This window comes from Castor canadensis, chromosome 15 (assembly GCF_047511655.1).
Source record: "Castor canadensis chromosome 15, mCasCan1.hap1v2, whole genome shotgun sequence".
In the NCBI taxonomy this organism is placed as follows: domain Eukaryota; kingdom Metazoa; phylum Chordata; class Mammalia; order Rodentia; family Castoridae; genus Castor; species Castor canadensis.
Window position 1 is genome coordinate 17,028,150 of NC_133400.1, and position 18,205 is coordinate 17,046,354.

The following is an 18,205-nucleotide window of genomic DNA, read 5'->3' on the forward strand; positions in this document are numbered from 1 at the left end:
TTTTGACAGCCTCTGTAGGGCTCTTTTTTAATGTACACTTTTTGAGTTATGTCAACACCTGATTTTTTTTTCTTTTCTGTTTTTTTTTGGTGGCACTGGGGTTTGAACTCAGGGCCTCACTCTTGCTAGGCAGGCACTCTACAACTTGAGCCACTCCACCAGCCCTTTTTTGCATTGGGTATTTTCAAGATAGGGTCTTGTGAACTACTTGCCTGGGCTGGCTTTGAATCTTGATCCTCCTGATCTCTGCTTCCCAAGTAGCTAGGATTATAGGCATAAGCCATTGGCACCCAGTCTTTTACTTTTCTTTTTTGAGACAGGGTTTTCCTATGTAGTTCAGATGAGCCTGGAACTCACTATGTACCCTGGACTGTTCTTGACTAATGATCCTCCTGCCTCAGCCTCCCAAGTGCTAGGATTATGGGCATGACCCACTGGGCTCATTCTTTTTTAAGTCCGAGTGAATTGAATTTGAATATGCTTTCTAGTTTTATAGTTATTATCCCTTAAGATACCCTGGCCCCTCAAATTTAAATTTCTCTGTTCTTTTCCCTTCCAAATTCCACATCTGGCACGTTGAAACTTTCTGTTGCTTCATGTCAAATCAATATTTAGTTGATGGAATCAAAACTATCTGCACTTACATTAGAAAGAGAAGTGAAAGAATATTTTGGTTAAGTTGTGCAGTTTATCCACAGTACCACATTCTGGTTTAAGTGATTTCATCACCACGTCAAAAGAACGCCACAATTTCGGTGGTTTTCTGGTCATGGTCAATAAAATAAAGAAAAAAACCAAAATTCTATTATCTTAATGACTAAGCAAGTCTTGAAGGGAATGGTTAGGATGTTGCTTCAACAATTTAGAAAGTATACACAAAAAAACTAGTGACAGAAACAATTTATTCTGTGCTAGGAGCTGTACAATGATCAATAGATTGTGAAAAAAAAAAGGTTCTGTCTACATTGACTACATTGGCTACTTAAATGTGATTTTAGGCACTGAAAATAGTAGCACTCACTTTAAAATTCTTTAGTAGATTCATAGTAGACTTTTTGTTTGTCTTTAGTCTTACCTTGTGGCAACAAGAGGGTAGCTATGACATGGCGAGGCCCAAGCATCTCTTGTCCATGGCATACAGTCATAAAGCAGCAAGTCCTTCTCAGTCACAGCCATGAGGACAGGTCTCCACTGTTGTCTTCCACCATCCAGTTTTGCCTGTTACAATGGTGAAATCCACAATCAGAGTTAACTTTAATGATATGTCTTTGTAAAAGTTCTTTCAGTGATAGCCTAACATAGTCAGTCTCCATTTGTTTCCCCATCCTAACAGGTAGGAAGCATCCTATCAGGTTGCTTCCCACTAGTAAGAATTCTCCACTGGGAGATGTGAGGCACTGTGTATATTTGACAAAGCTTATCCTCATGAAGTTACAGACATTATCTAGTGATATGACATAGTTTTTTCCCATTCTGTAATAATTATAGTATCACCAGTCTTAATTAAGTACATAGTAATAGGTTCAAAATGATAATAGTTTCAGTATAACTAGTGTATAACATTTGAGAAACACCTTTTAAGTGCAGGACAGAAACACCTGCTATCTACTCTTACTAGTTGGATAGGAAAACTTCCAGTCAAATAAGTCTGTGGACTCTAAACAGTAATGTTTTATAAATATTTTGGATCAAGACCTATATATAGTAAGAAATACATTTTGAATTGCAATTCAATACACACATACATTTATTACTGTTTTCAATATTTTCCAATATATTCTGGGACCGTATTCCCAAATACCATAACTCTGAATTTCATGCAATGTACTTGGATAATTTCTATTCTGTTTTTCTTAAATGCTGATCATGATCTACTATGCTTTACTTTGGAAAATATTGATATAAAAGCTCCCCATTATATGTTAGGAAGTGTTTATTTCAGAATCAAATGTATCATTTCATTTACTTGCATAAAGCTCAGTTATCTATGCAAATGTAGGAAAGCAACTACTGTTATCTATATTGTCAAGGATGCAAGGCCAAAAACCAAAAGACCATGTTCAAGAAAAGCCCTGTCCCTCATCATCAAAACTTTGCCCTTCTTCTGAGGCCTCTGTGCACTGTACTCTAACACTGATTCTTCAGTTCATTGTCACCAATTGCTTCTAGGAAAATTTAAATAGATGAATCACTTGTGTCTTAGACAGTTGTCTTCACAACCACCTTTCACTTTTTTTTCCAGTTTAAGAAAATATTTTAATTACTTATTACCTTTTGTACTACTCTGCTCAACAAATGGTCAATGGTTTTCAGTGAATCGAGGAGAATACTCATATACTGATACAAAATAATAATGAATTAAAAATCATTCCTTTAACTAATCTTATAAAAATTTAAATAGGCTTTGGGTGTGTTTGTGCTACTTTTGTTTCCTAACTCAAAAGAATACAATTATTTTTGTTATACTGACTTTCATTTGCATCTCAATTTTAAAAGACATTATTTATACTGCAGTTCCAAGTTCAGAGTAGAATGTGCAGAGTTCCCATATACCTTCTGCCCTGAATACACATAACTTCCCTCACTATCAAAATCCCACACCACAGTGGGATATTTATTCAATTTGATGAGTCCATGCTGGCATCTCATTATTACCCTTACTTAATTTTCCTTCCTAGCACTTAGAAATAGGTGATATATTTTATGATTACTGGTGCTTTTGTTCTTGATCTTTCTCAGATCATTGGATAAAGATATTGTAGATCATTACAGAATTTCCAGGCTGTTGATACATGACTGTGTCAAGGGTGGCTAGGACTAAAATGTAACCGCAGGAATCACCTGACCTTCACTGGGTAAAACAAACACAGAACAGAAGCTTAAAACATACACTAAAGGAAAAAGTCCATCTGGCTAAGCAGTCATGGTATCAGATGTAAATTCAATTCTCACTATGAAACAAGGGCTACAGGTAAAGGTAACTGGACCCACCTTTCACTTTCTTTAAAACTTCTGAAGGTAATTTGGACATGACAAAAGACTTTAAGCATAAATTTATAATCTGCAAGTGATCTGAGTGGTTTGGTTCTGTGATATAACATCTCCCATTGTCTCTTTTCTCCTATCCAGAGCCCCAAGCTAATTCCAGGGGTGGGAAACAAATTTTGGCTAGTAAAAGGACCCATGTTTTACCATGTGCTGAAAGTCACAAAAAAGCATGCTCTGACTCAAGAATTCAAGCAAAGTATTGTAGAAATAGTTACACCTTTTTTTAAAATTAATTTATTCACATGTGCGTACACTGGGTCATTTCTTCCCCTAGTTACAGGGTCATTTCTCCCCCTAGTTACACCTTTCTTATCAGTGAATCCTAGCTTTCTAAGACTTTAATCTAATCTATGGGTAACTGCAATATCTGAGCGAGAGTATCAGCTCTAAAGAGGTTTTCTTAGATTATTACATTTTTGGATCATAGATACCTCAAAAGAATTTCTAGATTAGGTTTACTACTAAGTCTTTGTCTCAAATTGTTATGGGAAATATATCAATAGGGGAAACAATGTAAAATTTATCTTTCCACAGGGTTAAAATGATAATCTGACATAAAAATGAACTTTTCTCCTAAGTTACTAGAAAGAGATTTTGAAGCTAGACCAAGAGTATATGCAGTTGGAAAAATCTAAATTAAATGCATTTCTTCCCAAAGATGCTATTCTGGGCCCTACAGGAAAAATGCTAACATCAACAGAAGCAATGTCCAATCTCAAGAGAGAGAAGAGTTTTTTGTTGTTTGTTTTCTGTTTTTTTTTTTTTTTTTTGGGTGGTACTGAGGTTTGAACTCAGGGCTTTGCACTCAGAAGACAGGTGTTCTATTACTTAAGCCATGCCTCCAGCCCAAGAATTTTTTTTTAATTAATAATTTTAATATGTTTATTCTTTTTCTTTTGTTTTTGTTTTTTTAAAAATTCATTTATTCACATGTGCATATATTGTTTGGGTCATTTCTCCCCCCACCCCCGTCACCATCCTCTCTCGCTTCCAGGCAGAACCTGTTCTGCCCTTGTCTCTAATTTTGTTGAAGAGAAGACATAAGCAATAATAAGAAAGACAAAGTGTTTGTGTTTATTCTTGAACTCCTTTTAAGTTCTTAGTTTTTAGAGAATATCTTTCCCCTTTTCTACTTATCTCAGGAAAAAAATGAAACTCAATTTTTGTCATTCTGTTTGCCTATGTGCCTTACTATAAGTATAATGTACTTAAGTAGAGTCAAAATGCTGCATGCTATATATAGTATGTGTTTTTGGCTGTGGTATCAGCACAAGCAGCCTTGGGGCTCCATTACTGAGTTTTTGGCTAGAGAAAAAAGGGAGACTAATGTTAGGGTTTCAGTTTGCTTATGTTCAACACCCACACATACATACACCTGGCTAAACAACAGCCTTCTCCGAATTTTATTTCCTAATAAACAGAGTTGGACAGCACTAAAGATGAAAGAATACTAAGCTATTATTCATTCTCTAAATCCCTTAATCCTCTTTTTGAGAGGTACTTCTGTTCCTTGTTTTATTATTATAGCAGAAAACAGAAAAAACTAAATATTTATTTTTATTTAGTATATCTGTTCCTAGTTTTGAGTCTTTATGCAATTTGCAGTTTATTAGGGACAAAGTTAAGAATTATTGAAACAAAGCTTTTCTTTGGCTGTCTTTCCCCTTTTTTTTTTTTTTTTTGCAGTACTGGGGTTTGAACTCAGGGCCTACACCTTGAGCCATTCATTCCACCAGCCCTTTTTTGTGATGGTTTTTTCAAGATAGGGTCTCACGAATTATTTGCCCAGGCTGGCTTCGAACCATAATCTTCCTGTTCCCTGCCTGCTACTAAGTAGCTAGGATTACAGGCGTGAGCCACCAGCACGTGGCTGTCTTGCCTTTCTTATCAATACCAAAATGCTTAAAAATCCTGATTTTATAGGAAGTACATGTTCTCCATTTGGTGAACTCAAAGACAATTCCCTTTTAAGAATATAACCACACTGGCAGAATGGCTCAAGTGGTAGAGTGCCTGCTTAGCAAGCATGAGACCCTGAGTTCAAACACTAGTACTGAAAAAAATAAATACATATATACATATATATATATATATATATATATATATATATACACACACACATAAATAAATAAAGATAGATAGATGCTAGATAGATAACCATGGAACTCGTGTAGAGGTTGCTGACCTAGCATGTGTGACAGGTCCTGGGTTCAACCACCCATCCCTAAAGGCAAAAGATCTGAAATGAAGACATACAAATGGTCAAGAGACTAATGAAAAAATGCTCACTATTTCTAATCATCAGGAAAATGCAAAACAGAACCACACAGAATATCATGTCACTTCTGTTAAATTGGCTATTATCAAAAAGATGAAAGATGGTAAATATTGGAAAAGATGTGGAGAAAAGGGAACCCTTGTGTATTATTAACTGAAATGTAAATTAGTTTAGCCATTATGGAAAACAGTGTGGGGTCCTCAAAAATAGAATTACCACTTCTGGGTATATACACAAAGAGTTTTTTTTTTTTAAATGGGGTGGGTGTCTCATTGTTGACTGGGCTGGTCTTGAATTCATAATCCTCCTGCCTTAGTCTCTTGACAAACTGGGATTTTTTTGTTCTTGTTTTTTTGAGTTTTAACTCAGACCCTCACTCTTGCAAGGCAAGTACTCTTACTGCTTGAGCCACTCTGCCATCCCTTTTTTTGTGAAGGGTTTTTTTTGAGACAGGGTATCCAGAACTATTTGCCCAGGGCCAGCCTCATCCTCCTGATCTCTGCCTCCTAAGTAGTTAGGATTACAGGCTTGGGCTATCAGCGCCTCGGTAGAGAAGGTGGATTAAAGACACATATCACTGCACTCATCTTACCCCATCTGTCAGAGACATATCTGCAGGTCCATGTTTACTGCAGCATTATCCACAATAGTCAGGATATGGAATCAACCTAAGTGTCCATCAATGGATGAATGGATAAAAAAGTGGAATAAATACACAATGGAATACTACTTAGCCCTAAGAAAGAACAAAATACTATCACTTACAAAAACATGGAAGAACCTGAAAGACAGCTAAGTGAAATATGCCAGGTACAGAGACAAGTATCATATGTTCTCAATTAGAATAGAATCTTAAAGAGTTGATTTCCTAGATGTAAAGTAGAATGGTGGTTATTGGAGGCTGGGGGCAAGGAAGTAGAAAAGAAAATGGAGATGTTTGTCAAAATTTCACTTAGGAGTAGTAAGTACTGGTGATCTACTGGATAACAAGTAAACTATAGTTAGTAATTATGTATTGTATATTTAAAATAGCTAAGGAGGATCTTAAATGTTCTCATCACAAAAACTGACAAATATTTGAGGTGATAAATATGTTAATTAGCCTGATTTGGTCATTCCACAATGGATACATGTATTAAAACATCACATTGTACCCCAAAATATATACAATTATTTGTCAATTTAAAAAACTTGTACACATAAAAGATTTTAAAAATATAACTAACAGTAAAGGCCAACCATAAAAATCAGTATTGATAAAGAGAAGTACCTATGTATGGAAGAGATTATCTACTGGTTATCAAGTATATGTAGTATTGAACTTCCCTGTTTTAAGCAAACTCAGTTGATGACAATGTGAAGTTAAAAAAAAAAAGTAAGAAGAAATCATTTAAAGTGATTATCACTTGAAGACAGTCAAAAGACTATCTTCTCTAAGTGCAAATAAAAATTTCATTAATATGCAAGCTTTTTAAGAAATATGCTTTTTTATAAAAAAAAATATTTGTAGGTGGTGGAGTGGCTCAAGTGGTAGAGTGCCTGCCTAGCAAGCGTGAGGCCCTGAGTTCAAACCCCAGTACCACCAAAAAAAAAAAGAGTATTTGCAGACATTAAACACACTACATGATACAAATTTTTCAAGCTGGGCATGGTGGTGTATTCCTGTAATTCTTAAACTCAGAAAGCCAGACTGGGCTACATAGTGAGACCCTGTATCAAACAAAACCACAAGCTGTGGTGGTTACTAGCTACTAGGGGTGGGGTGGGGTAGAGATTGGGAGTAGTGATTTGAGGCCAGCCCGGGCAAATAGTTCAAAATTCTCATCTCCAAAATAACCAGAGCAAAATGGACTGGAAGTATAGTTCAAGTGGTAGAGTTCCTGCTTTGCAAGTACAAAGCCTAGAGTTCAAATTCCAGTCCCACCAAAAACAAAAAAACAAAAAAAAAACAAGTGCTTTAGAAACAAGCTGTGTGTGAGGGTGCACACCTCTAATTCCAGAATTGGGGAGGGGACAGAAGGATGGCAAATTCAAGGCAAGTCTGGGCTACCTAGTGAGATCCTGCGTCAAAAAAAAAAAAGTATTTTAGAAACAGTTCTTTGGATTAGCTCAATGATACTATATATTTAAGGTGTTTAAAACCTTTCTACTTAACATTATTTCCCAACTCTAAACTTGTATTCCTCACAATATTTTTTTCATATTTTCTTTAACTTATTTATTAATTATTATTTTTTGGCAGCTCTGTGGTTTGAATTCACTCTTGCTAGGCAGGTGTTCTTACTGTTTGAGCCACTCTACTAGCCCTTTTTTGTGATGGTTTTTTGAGATAGGGTCTCACGAATTATTTGCCCATGGTTGGCTTTGAACCACGATCCTCCTGATCTCTGCCTCCTGAGTAGCTAGGATTACAGGCATGAGCCACTGGTGCCCGGCAGGACTGGAGTTTTAATTCAGGGCTTTGTACTTGCTAAGCAGGAGTTCTACTTAAGCCATCACTCCAGCCCTTTTTGCTCTGGTTATTTTGAAGATAGGGTCTTGCTTTTTGCTCAGGCTGGCCTGGGCCATGATCCTCCTATTTCAAGCTTCCTGCCATAGCTGGAATGACAGATTCACGGTGCCATACTCTGCATTTTTTCCCCTGTTGAGCTGGGGTCCTGCAATCTTTTGTCCTGGCTGGTGTGGAAATGAAATCCTCCTAATCTCGGTCTCCGAAGTAGCTAGGATTACAGGTATGAGCCACTGGCTCTTGACAAAGCAAAATTATTGGGTATCTATTATGCAAAAACCACTGGACTAAGTTCTTGGAGGCAATAAGGATTTGGGCAGAAATGTGTTCCTGTCTATCATGAGGTCCCAACTGAGTGACCGTACAGTTCATAAAAAGGAGATTGTGATGAATTGGTGGCTTTTATTTTTTTCCTTTCTAGCATAAATCCAATGAAGTTCACTTAAAAAAATCCAGCAACTCTCAAGTATTGCTGTTGAGAATCTCAATTACTATAGTCTCAATTGAAGGCAACTTGGCAATATTTATCAAAATTAGAAATGTACATATCCTCTGTGGTAGCTTTAAAATATGCCCATAAATTCTCTATTTTTCTTTAAAAGAGGTGGAGCCTTGTGTTGGGGATGGACCTTAGTGATAGAGTTACTTGCCAGCCTGCATTGAAGCACTGAGATGTATCCTTAGCATCACAAAAAAAAGTGGTAGAGCCTGAATTCTCTCTACTAGAGCGTAGCCTGGGTGTAGGTGACTCTTTTTGGGAATTGAACCCAGGGCCTTGTGCATGCCATGCAAGAACTCTACCACTGAGCTTGAACTTGCGATGAAGCCTTGAACTTACAAATCTGTCTCCAACTCCTGAGTTATGGGGTTATAGATATGCATCATCTTATTTGGCTGGTTTCTAAAATACTTTTGATTTTTGTAGTCCTCCTGCCTTAGCCTACTGAGTGCTAGAATAACAGGTCTGCATCAGCATGCCTGTCTTACTGACTTCTTTTTCTTTTTTAGGTATGGGGGGAGGCTTCAGACAGGCTGGCCTCCACTTGTAAACCTGTCTCAGCCTTCCAACTGCTGGGATTACAGGCACACACCACCATGTCTGGTTCTTAGTGACTCATTTATAATGAAAAGAAAGAAGTGTTAGGGATGGAACTCATGCTGGGCAAGAGTTCCCATTCAATTACACCCCCAGTCCAACAATGTGACTTATAAGACATCATAAAAGGCACTATGTGTACTTGTTCTCTCTCTCAGATTACTTGCTATGGAGAAAAACAGTAGCCATGACTCAAGGATCCTCAGACAACCCTATGGAAAGGCCCACATGATAAAGAACTGAGGACTTCTCAGCTAGGAAAAAACACAAGTCTCCATGAATCATTTGGGAAGTGGATTTGCTACCCCTAGTCAAGCCTGCAGATGAATGCCATTCTGGTTGATGGTTTGACTATACCTTATTTATTTATTTTTTTGGTGGCATTGGGGTTTAAACTCAGGGCCTCATACTTGATAGGCAGGTACTTTTACCACTTGAGACATTATGCCAGCCCTTTTTTGTGATGGGTTCTTTTTGAGATAGGGTCTCATGAACTATTTGCCTGGGCTGGCTCCAAAGAGCGATCCCTCTGATCTCTGCCTCCTAGGTAGTTAGGATTATAGGCGTGAGCCATCGGTGCCTAGCTTGACCATACTGTCTTGAGATATCCTGAGCTAGAACAACCCAGCTAAGCCTCTATCAGATTTCTGATCTTTAGAAATTGTGTGAAGCCCCTTTTTGTGATGGGTTTTATCGACATAGGGTCTCTCGAACTATTTGCCTGGGCTGGCTTTGAACCACAATTCTCCTGATCTTTGCCTCCTGAGTAGCTAGGATTACAGGTGTGAGCCATTGGTGCCTGGCAAAAAAATGAATCACAAAGGTTTTTTTAACATGGCTAAAAGCACAGAACAATGACTACTCAATCCAGTTTTCTAACTAGCACATAAAAATAATATAGAGACATGATACACATAACTAAAATGTTAAAATTTTCAAAGTCATAAGTATTTATACCAGGATTTCACTAGTTTCTTTGCTTATTCTAATTACACTTCATAGAAGTGATCACTACTATGTGTTTTTACTTCTTACAATTTTATTTGAAATGTTCATAAAATTTCAGGTGTAAGAAAAAGGAGGGAAAAAAAAAAGATTATTAGCACCCAAAATTGGCCCAAAGACACAATTTCTACAGAACTATCAAATAAGATTGCCAGACTATTCACAATAGCCAAGTTATGGAAACAGCCAAGATGCCCCACCACTGACGAATGGATTAAGAAAATGTGGTATCTATACACAATGGAATTTTATGCAGCCATGAAGAAGAACGAAATGTTATCATTCGCTGGTAAATGGATGGAATTGGAGAACATCATTCTGAGTGAGGTTAGCCTGGCCCAAAAGACCAAAAATCGTATGTTCTCCCTCATATGTGGACATTAGATCAAGGGCAAACACAACAAGGGGATTGGACTATGAGCACATGATAAAAGCGAGAGCACACAAGGGAGGGGTGAGGATAGGTAAGACACCTAAAAAATTAGCTAGCATTTGTTGCCCTTAACGCAGAGAAACTAAATCAGATACCTTAAAAGCAACTGAGGCCAATAGGAAAAGGGGACCAGGAACTAGAGAAAAGGTTAGATCAAAAAGAATTAACCTAGAAGGTAACACCCACGCACAGGAAATCAATGTGAGTCAATGCCCTGTATAGCTATCCTTATCTCAACCAGCAAAAACCCTTGTTCCTTCCTATTATTGCTTATACTCTCTCTACAACAAAATTAGAAATAAGGGCAAAATAGTTTCTGCTGGGTATTGAGGGGGTGGGGGGAGAGGGAGGGGGCGGAGTGGGTGGTAAGGGAGGGGGTGGGGGCAGGGGGGAGAAATGAACCAAGCTGTGTATGCACATATGAATAATAAAAGAAAAAAAAATCAAATAAGATTGCCAAGCCCAATCACAGATCTACAAAGTCAGAACTTTGTTGGGGACAATGTCTCTCAAATTAAACAAAATCAACCTCAAAAAAAAAAAAAAAAATCAGAACTCTCCTGGGGTAAAGGATGAGTGTTTTTGATACAAAATAAAAACGAAAGAACAGAAAAAAACAGAAATGTCTCTGCATTGACTATGACATACTTGGGAACCAATGATTTAATCCATTCCTCACCCCTTTACACACCCAAGAGAAGTAGGATTCAAAGAGATGAAAGAAGTTTAAAAAAAAGATTTAAAGCCAGTGAGAAATAGCTAGCACTTACACTCATCTTTGAAACCCCTAAGTCCAGTCTTCTTTTATAATTCCTTCTGGCCCAGCTGATATTGAAGGACGTAATTTGATGTCACATAGGAACTTTTACTCTCCCTTTGTTAACCCTGGAATCTAAAATAAATTTCATTTTTCAGTTCTTTTCCCCTCACTCAATACCCTTTTAGGCTTTCTTTTTTCCTCTTCTTTTCATTTTTGTTATGAAAGAAAATTGAGTTTTGCAACTGGCTTGTAAAATATTTTGTATATTTTAAATTGTTCCAGTGCAAGGGAGTAAACTAGAGCCCCGGGAAAGTCTGCCAACAGACTAGAAGAAGGGTGGAAAAACTATGACCTCTGGGCCACCATCTGTTTTTCTAAATAAAGTTTTACTGAAACAGTCACACCCATTTATTTTCATATTGGCTATGACTGCAGAGTCAAGCATGTAATTGTGCATTATCTGGTCCTTTGCAGAAAAAGTTCACTGACCCTAGTCTAAAATCATGAAATTTACCCTATGTCACTAGGGACAGAGATGGTAGTAAGAACATTTTTCAGTTGTACTGTGATGGCTATTACCATGACAATTAATTCTTTTGGTAGAGATGATAATTAGCAACAAGTAACTAAACAATAGAAAGGAAAAAGGGATCAGAAACAAAAGACTAACAAAAGATTTGCAAGGTAGATATTCGGGATCTAGCTGAATTTTATTTTTTCTAGCTGAATTTTATATGAGCTATTTTATATATATATATATATATATATATATATGAGATTAAATACATGCAATGGGGGAAACCATTCTGGCTCTGAATAGGAACCAGTGAAACCCTGCCCTGCCTGCCAGCCTACCTGTTCTGCCAGCCAGGCAATGTGCTTGACTTCCTTGCTGCCTCCCACTGTACTGGTTGCACCAAGCATGGCATTGAGTTCAGCCAGCACCTGTGGGAGGAGAGCCATTATGTTGGTGTGGATAGCTACGAACCAGGAGTGTGCTGTGGCTGTGTCCTTGCAGCGTAGGATCAATGTGTTCCGGCTATCAGGGGAATGTAGCTCTATCAATCTGTGTGGGGGAAAAAGAAAGAAAAAAAAAAAAAAGTGAGCTAGGCCAAAGTTATCACACCTACCAGAGTTCCAGCACATACAACTGCAAATCCAATTTAGTTTTGCATTCCTCAAATAGAGTCACTCATCTTAATTTCCTTGAGTCCAATTCCAGAGAAAATCACACATGGAAAGACAATTATCAGAAAGACCAACTGCTAGATATGCTACTATGCTGTGTTAACATAAGGACTTAAGACAAGGGAGCCTATGGCATATTCTATAGTAGAACACTTCACTTTGCCTTAATTTCCATTAAGTCAAGAAGAAATGTAAAGCATGCTTGCTGAAATTCATAGGCACACTGTAAATATGGAAGTGATATATGTAAATAACTATAGTATGTTATAAAAAATCTATTGACACAATGAACTGAAATTCACACTATGTGAAAGAAAAGGGAAATTAACAGAAGAATATTATTTTTTATGAAAATCTAGAATTGTGTTTTAGCATCTGGGTAACAAAACATGATTGAATCATCTATTGAGTCCTTGCAGAAAAACAGTTAAGAGGCCGTCAACATTATGACTGTTCTGTATTACTTAATGCTCAACTAAGAACCACCTATATTTCACAAATAGAAATTACCTAAACATTTTTTAAATGTATATCAAACAAATTCCTTATAAAGTAACTTTTTTGGGTACTGTTATGTATTTTGAACAAAGTTCTTAACCAAGATGAGTCAAATAGATAAATGACAAACATACACTGCCATATTCTAGCAGTGAACACATTTATCATCAAAATGGAAAAAGAAAAAGCTATTAGGAATGTCTCGCCTGGTAGACTAGACATTGACAAACTGCTAGTAACTAAGAAGAGCTCTTCATTTTCCAAAGATGGTTTTTGCTGCCGAGAAGCACTGTTATCAGATTCTGTACCACCTGTCACACATAAGCAATTTAATGCACTAGCACTTCTACTTTAAACCTTGAGTTCTCGTTTGCCACATTTTAAAACCCTTTACAATTCCAAATATTGTAAGTTATATAGCAAATGTTCATTCTCCTTGCTACAACATGGATGATTTTATGCTAAGTAAGATAAGTCAGTTACAAAAGGACAAATATTATGAGTCCACTTATATGAGGTATCTACAGTAGTCAAACTCAGAAACACAAAGTAGAGTGGTAGTTGCCAGGAGCTGGGTAAAGTGGGGAATGAGGAATGAGGAGCTATTGTTTAGTGAATGCAGAGTTTTTGATTTGCAAAATGAGAAAGTTCTGGAGAGTGGCTGTACATTAACAAGAATGTACTTAACACCATTGACCTGTATGCTTAAAATTGGTTAAGATGGTAAATTTTATGTTATGTAATTTTACCATGATTAAGACTTTAAGAATAAATTAATTAAAAAGTAATTTTATGATGGGATGTGAGATGAACTACAAAAGAGGTGGAAATGGCAGGGCCTCGTGCTTACTAGGCAGGCACTCTACCACTTGAGCCTCTCTGCCAGCATTTTTTTTTGTTGTTGTTGTACTGTGCCTTGAACTCAGGGCCTACAACTTGAACCAGTCTACCAGACCTTTTTTGTTTTGGGTTTTTCTGAGATAGGGTCTCCAGAACTATTTGCCTGGGCTGGCTTCGAACCACAATCCTCCTGATCTCTACCTCCTGAGTAGCTAGGATTACAGGCGTGAGCCACCAGTGCCCAGCTTATTTATTCTTTTAATCTTATTTTTCACTCTACCAATTGTTGCTCCCACAGTTCTGAAAGCATTTGTTGGATTCAAAATTGATTATACTCTCTTAAGAAAGAAGAGTTATACATTTGCTAAAGGAAAGTCTAAAAGCATTCATTATACCATATAATAATAAAACACTGCACTGAAGGGTAGAGTTATCTGTTTTAATCCTTTTCATGATGTAATATTTTAAGAAATTGCTCAAAATGTAATTAAAGTAGCTGAATTTATTTTTGGGTGAATTTATATACTGACAAGTAATCATTCATAAAATACACTACTAGATCATTATATGATTATAATGTCTGCTATAACCATATAACATGTTTTATTATAAAGCAAAAGCAAGCCATTTTGGTTTTTTTTTTATTACCTATACTAATCTCTTTTTTTTCCTATCTAGCTCAAACTTGCCTTGAACTCTTGATCCTCCAGCCTCAGCCTTCCTAGTATTGGGCCACCATGTCTGGCTTATTACTTATACTAGACTTAAAAAGAAAAGCATTTCTACAACTTCTTGAGTAAGATGAAAATTGAGCACATACACCTATTCTTCTCATTCCTGACATCCCACTAAAAACAACAATTAAAGAGGATTATCTTTTAATTTTTTAAATTGATTTTTAATTGACACATAATAACCATACAAATTTATAGGGCACAATGTGATGTTTTGATACAATATATGCTGTGCAATGATCCAATCAGGATAAACAGTATATCTAATCACCCTGAACATTTATCATTTCTTTGTGGAAAGCATTAAAAAATCCTCTATTTAAATCTGTGCAATACGCTTATTGACTACATTCACCCTACTGTGTAACAGAACACTAGAGCTTACTCCCCCTTTCCAACTGTAACTTTGTGACCTTTTGAGCAACCTCTCCATTTCCCCTCTTCTTCCCACCCTCTCCAGCCTCTGGTAAGCATTATTCTACTCTACTTCTATGAGATCAATTTTTTTAAGATTCCACAAATGAGATCATGCAATTTGTATTTCTGTGCCTGGCTCATTTAATATAATGTTGTCCAGATACATCCAAGTTGTTACAAATGACAGAATTTTCTTCTCTCTTAAAACCGAATAGTATTCAGTTGTGTAGATGTAGCACATCTTCTTTATCCATTAATTTATTGGCACTTATGTTAAATCCTTAACTTGGTTACTTATCTATTTATTCTGGTAGTACTGGGGTTTATACTCAGGGCCTCATGCTTGCTAGGCAGGCACTCTACCACGTAAGCTATAATCCCAGCCCTTTTTGCTTTATTTATTTATTTATTTATTTATTATAGTACCAGGGCTTGAATTCAGGGCCTACATCTTGAGACACTCTACCAGTCCCTTTTTTCTTATGGGTGTTTTCAAGATAGGGTCTCTTGAACTATTTGCCTGGACTGGCTTTGAACCACTATCCTCCTGAGCTCTGCCTCCTGAGTTGCTAGGATTACAGGTGTGAGCCCGTAGTTCCTGGCTTGCTTTAGTTATTTTTAGGCTAGGATCTGGCATTTTGCCCAGGCCAGCCTTAGACCACAATCACCCTACCTAGGCCTCCTGTGTTGCCCACCTTATTTGTAGAGATGAAGTTTTGCTAACTGCCCCCATTCTTGCTGGGCTGGCCTAGAACCAAGATCCTCCTGATATGTGCCTCCTGGGGAGCTGGGATTATAGGCATGAGCCAACTGTGCATGTGCCTAACTTGGTTACTGTGAATAGTGCTATAATAAACATGAGCGTGCAGATATCTCTTCAAAACACTGATTTTTTTTTTTTTTTTTTTTGAGATGAGTCTCACTATGTTTGCCTAGACTGGCCTGGAACTTGTGATCCCACTACTTTCAGTCTCCTGAGTACCTGGGACTACAGGCGTGTGTCACCATACCTGGCTAGATGTTACTCATTTTTAATTGGGTTGTTTTCTTATAATTGAGTTATGAGAATTCTTTGTGTATTTTGGATTCCAGACCTTTATCTGAAATGTATTTTCCAAAGATTTTCCTAGTCTTTGGCTTGTCTTTTCATTCTCTTAACAGTGCCTTTTGCATAGATATTTCAAATTTTAATGAATTTCAACTTGTTGATTTTTTTCTTTTATGTCTTTATGTATTGTGCTCTTGGTGTTTTATGTAAGCAGTCATCAAACAAAGAGAATTTTCAGACAGGCACCTGAGGCTCATGCCTATAATCCTAGTGACTCAGGAGGCAGAGATCAGGAGGACTGCGGTTTGAAGCCAGCCCAGGCAAACAGTTCTTGAGACCCAAAACACCCATCTCACACACACACACACACACACACACACACACACACACACACACACACAAAGCTGATGGAGGGGCTGAAGGTGTAGGCCCTGACTTCAAGCCCTAGTACCATAAAAAAAAAAAAAAAAAAAAAAAAGAATTTTTAGAAAGGATAATCCTGTAAGAGCAACTATAAAATTTTGGAAGCTAGCAAACAGAGGATTTTAACTTGTCATACAGGAAAGTGGGAACAGCCAAATCCCAGCCAACCTGTGCTACATAATTCCTAAGAGGCTGGAATTGGGAATAAGGTATGTAGGTAGCAGGGTGTGTTGGTATACACCTGTCATTCCAGCACCCAAGAGGCTGAGGTAGGAAGATCATGAGTTCAAGAACAGCCTGGGTTACAGACAGAAAGCCTGTTTCAAAAAAAAAACATGCAGTTAATATAAAGTGGCTGGTTTCAGAATTCTCCACACCCACTGGCCAATGACTGCCCCACCCCTCATCCTAGAAAAAGATTCAGATCTACCATCATCTTACCAAACTGGGTGGGAGGGACAGTCATTTCCTAGTTCAGACTGTGTACCATCAGGCTGATCATTTTCTAGAAGCACTATTTATTTCTACTTAGCTGCCTTGGCACTGTAACCAGTATAAAATCCTTTAAACACATGCTAAAAGTTCACTGGCAAAACCATGACAAGAAATTTTCTTCACTCCTCCTACTGACCTACTTAACACTAAAGAAAGAAATCAGTTTATCCTTCTCTACTCACAAAACGTTCTCTTTCTGGAAGGGAATTAAAAAAAAAAAAAAAAAAAAAGGTCTTTACACTTCATATAGTTCCAGGGATAATTTCTCAGACATGTCTCTTAACAGTCTAAATTCTGAAAAGATCCTACTTATTAACAACTAGAAGAAGGGAAATAAATCTGTTACAAAATAAAATTACTCCTGATTATACAGGAGTGGATACTGGGACCATAGGGCTCAAAAAAGATGAAAATAGTAAAGTTATAGAGCAGGATCACCTATTTTTCATGAAAAGCAGTGTTTTGCAGTTTCTTGAAAGGGATTATGAAACAGAAAATTTAACCAAAAGAAACAGTAAAGAAACTCTAAAACAGGATTGAGTCCAGGATCCAGAAGAGTCTGTCTTTACAGATGCCTTCAAAGCTGACAAAGGGGCAAAGTAATGCCTGAAGTCTACTGCTGTCTTGAAAGAAAAACAGAAATGAGAACTCCCCTAATAAAAAACATGGAGGCAATCTGCCAGTAAAAGGGCCCACAGGACAGAGAAGACAGCTACCATGTGAAAAGTTTTGGCCTCTAGTCAAACCACTGAGAATTTCCTAAGAAATGCAATTTCACTTTGACCAGACAAATCAAGTCAATATTTAGGTACACAGAAGCATAGGATTCTGTAAGTCCACCCTACATTGTTTTTTCTATTTGGTAAAGTCTTTGACATAATTCATGTCAAATTTAGTAATTCATGTTCAATTTAGTAATAATCATATGATTTTATACATCATAAAGCCAAAATTTACCTTTCATATGGAAAACAGCCAGCATGATGATAGAGACACTGTGAACCAGTGCAAAGGACTCAGACTTACATTTCCGAAAAACAGCATTTAGGAATACCTTATTCTCGCTTAATTTCACATTGCCCACATATTGTTTGCTAAGGAATGGGCTCATGTTCTCTCCTTATTTATTTAGTTTTCATGTTGCAGAAGGAACAATTATAATTATCAGAAGCATCTAGTGAGATTGTGAAAACTCAATGTGGGGAGAGGAAGTAAACTTTCTTCCCCTTACTCATTCTGATGATCAGCACTTTTTGTTTTTCCAGCTCTGTATAATGTAACTAAATCTAAGTAGTGAAGAAAAAAAAAAAAAAAAGAAAAGAAAAAAAAAGGAAAAGTTTCCTTCTAATATAAATATAAAATAAGCATAAGTGTTTAGTTTAGAAAGTGAAGTCTTTACATAAAAATGAAGATTAACCACAAAGATATTCTGC

At 37.0% G+C, this 18,205-nt stretch overlaps 1 protein-coding gene across 1 annotated transcript in view; it reads right to left on the bottom strand.

The window, feature by feature from the left end:
* Window positions 1-18,205, bottom strand: part of Sntb2 (syntrophin beta 2) — a 99,973-nt gene that overhangs the window by 19,983 nt on the left and 61,785 nt on the right. The window contains exons 3-4 of the mRNA XM_020175320.2: window positions 11,985-12,195; window positions 1,076-1,218 (exon numbers count right to left, since the gene is read on the bottom strand). Coding sequence (XP_020030909.1) covers window positions 1,076-1,218; window positions 11,985-12,195 — 354 coding nt within the window. The remainder of the gene's footprint in view (window positions 1-1,075; window positions 1,219-11,984; window positions 12,196-18,205) is intronic.